This window comes from Seriola lalandi, unplaced genomic scaffold, assembly GCF_002814215.2.
Source record: "Seriola lalandi dorsalis isolate HSWRI2012SDOR001 ecotype SW California unplaced genomic scaffold, Sedor1 jcf7180002005957, whole genome shotgun sequence".
NCBI classification, from domain to species: domain Eukaryota; kingdom Metazoa; phylum Chordata; class Actinopteri; order Carangiformes; family Carangidae; genus Seriola; species Seriola lalandi.
The window spans coordinates 1-1,278 of record NW_019476610.1 but is presented as its reverse complement, the minus strand read 5'-3'; the positions used below and the strand labels follow the sequence as shown (position 1 = coordinate 1,278).

The 1,278-nt window shown below is 41.7% G+C and overlaps 1 protein-coding gene across 1 annotated transcript; it reads right to left on the bottom strand.

Moving 5' to 3' along the window:
• Nucleotides 1-6: 6 nt before the first annotated feature.
• Nucleotides 7-1,047, bottom strand: LOC111670607 (arginase-2, mitochondrial-like). Its single transcript, XM_023427392.2, has 4 exons — nucleotides 927-1,047; nucleotides 702-806; nucleotides 417-553; nucleotides 7-277 (listed from the first exon to the last, which is right to left on the bottom strand). Exons 1-4 carry the CDS (start codon nucleotides 1,019-1,021, stop codon nucleotides 87-89), a joined length of 528 nt encoding a protein of 175 aa, XP_023283160.2. The 5' UTR covers nucleotides 1,022-1,047; the 3' UTR covers nucleotides 7-86.
• Between the last annotated feature and the right edge of the window lie 231 nt (nucleotides 1,048-1,278).

The window sequence follows — 1,278 nt, the reverse complement described above, 5'->3', positions numbered from 1 at the left end:
TAGATTCAGTCTTTGCAGTCTTGTATTCAAAATTGCGGAATGCTCAGGGATGACGTTGATAAAGTTCATAGCGTTGCTTCATGCTCTTAGATGCGGAGCTGCTCTGTGTCGTCCTTTGCAGACGGGCTCTCGTCGATGGACGCGTGAGCCCCTTCTCTCGTCCGTCCGAGAGACGACGCGATGACGTCAACCGCTAAAGATGCGGTGGCCTCCACGGCTTCAGGGGTGGCCCCCAGCACGGGGTTTACTTCCACCAGGTCCATGGCTGACAGCAGGCCTGCCCATCAACACATTCACAAGTTAGATACTAAAACCCCACAATAAAAGTCTTTTAAGGACAGAAAATCGGATAAAATAAGGTGTCTGTTATCTGTCTTTTTAGGCTTTTGCAACCATATATTTGTAGTCATTTGTACCTGTGTTGTGGATTTCCTCTGTGATGTAGATTCCCTCCCTGTAGGTCAAACCTCCATTCACTGGCGTTCCTGTGGCGGGGGCCAGAGACGGGTCGAACGCATCGATGTCAAAGCTCAAGTGGATCGGTCGCTGTTTTCTGTCCAGGAAGGTGAGAAAGTTAAAGTTCATTTCAATTCAGACATGGGCAATCATTTATATTAAATCTTAAAAATAATCATCCAATCATATTAAAATGTTACAGTACCGGAATATCAGCATATATCATAGGTAACACTTAGACATACCTTGCCAACAGATGGTCAAAAGTGACTTCCATAACTCTTTGGATGCCTAGTCTGTCGATATCCCTCATGGTGAAGTACTGGATACCCAGGTTCTTCAGGATGTGGCTGCAAAAAACAACATTGAAAAAACATTAACATCAATTCTCACAGTGCTTAAATGTTGGAAAATAACAGTTATCATACATCAGCCACATGTGCTGAAAGTTTTTATAAGTAACTACTCACTGCTCTCCAGGGTCGACGTCCCGCAGACCGATGTACACCAGGTCCCTCGAGGTGAGGAAAGGCTTTGTCCAGGAGAACCCTGGGATATCTGGCATCTGTGGTAGACGGAGATAATGTAATATAGAATTTATATAAATATAGGAAAACAAAAAAAAAGGGTGATATCTAGACTTTTCTTTAATGTTGGCCCATGATTTACACAAAGGTTATTTTTAACACCTGGAAAACAAGGCTTTAAAAAAATGACAGACACTCCATTATCAAATATTATAATAAAAATGTTTAATGCTTCATAATAAAATATAGAACTGTAGAAACCGTAGAAAGTAAAAGTGTCTGCATTTTTACGTTT

Bases quoted from the DNA above. Each gene is read 5' to 3' on its own strand.
- LOC111670607 (XM_023427392.2), bottom strand. From the start codon at position 1,021: ATGCCAGATATCCCAGGGTTCTCCTGGACAAAGCCTTTCCTCACCTCG. The intron at 807-926 runs GTGAGTAGTTAC...TGTTTTTTGCAG, and splicing joins GACGTCGACCCTGGAGAGCA to CCACATCCTGAAGAACCTGG. The intron at 278-416 runs GTACAAATGACT...GTTGATGGGCAG, and splicing joins AGAGGAAATCCACAACACAG to GCCTGCTGTCAGCCATGGAC.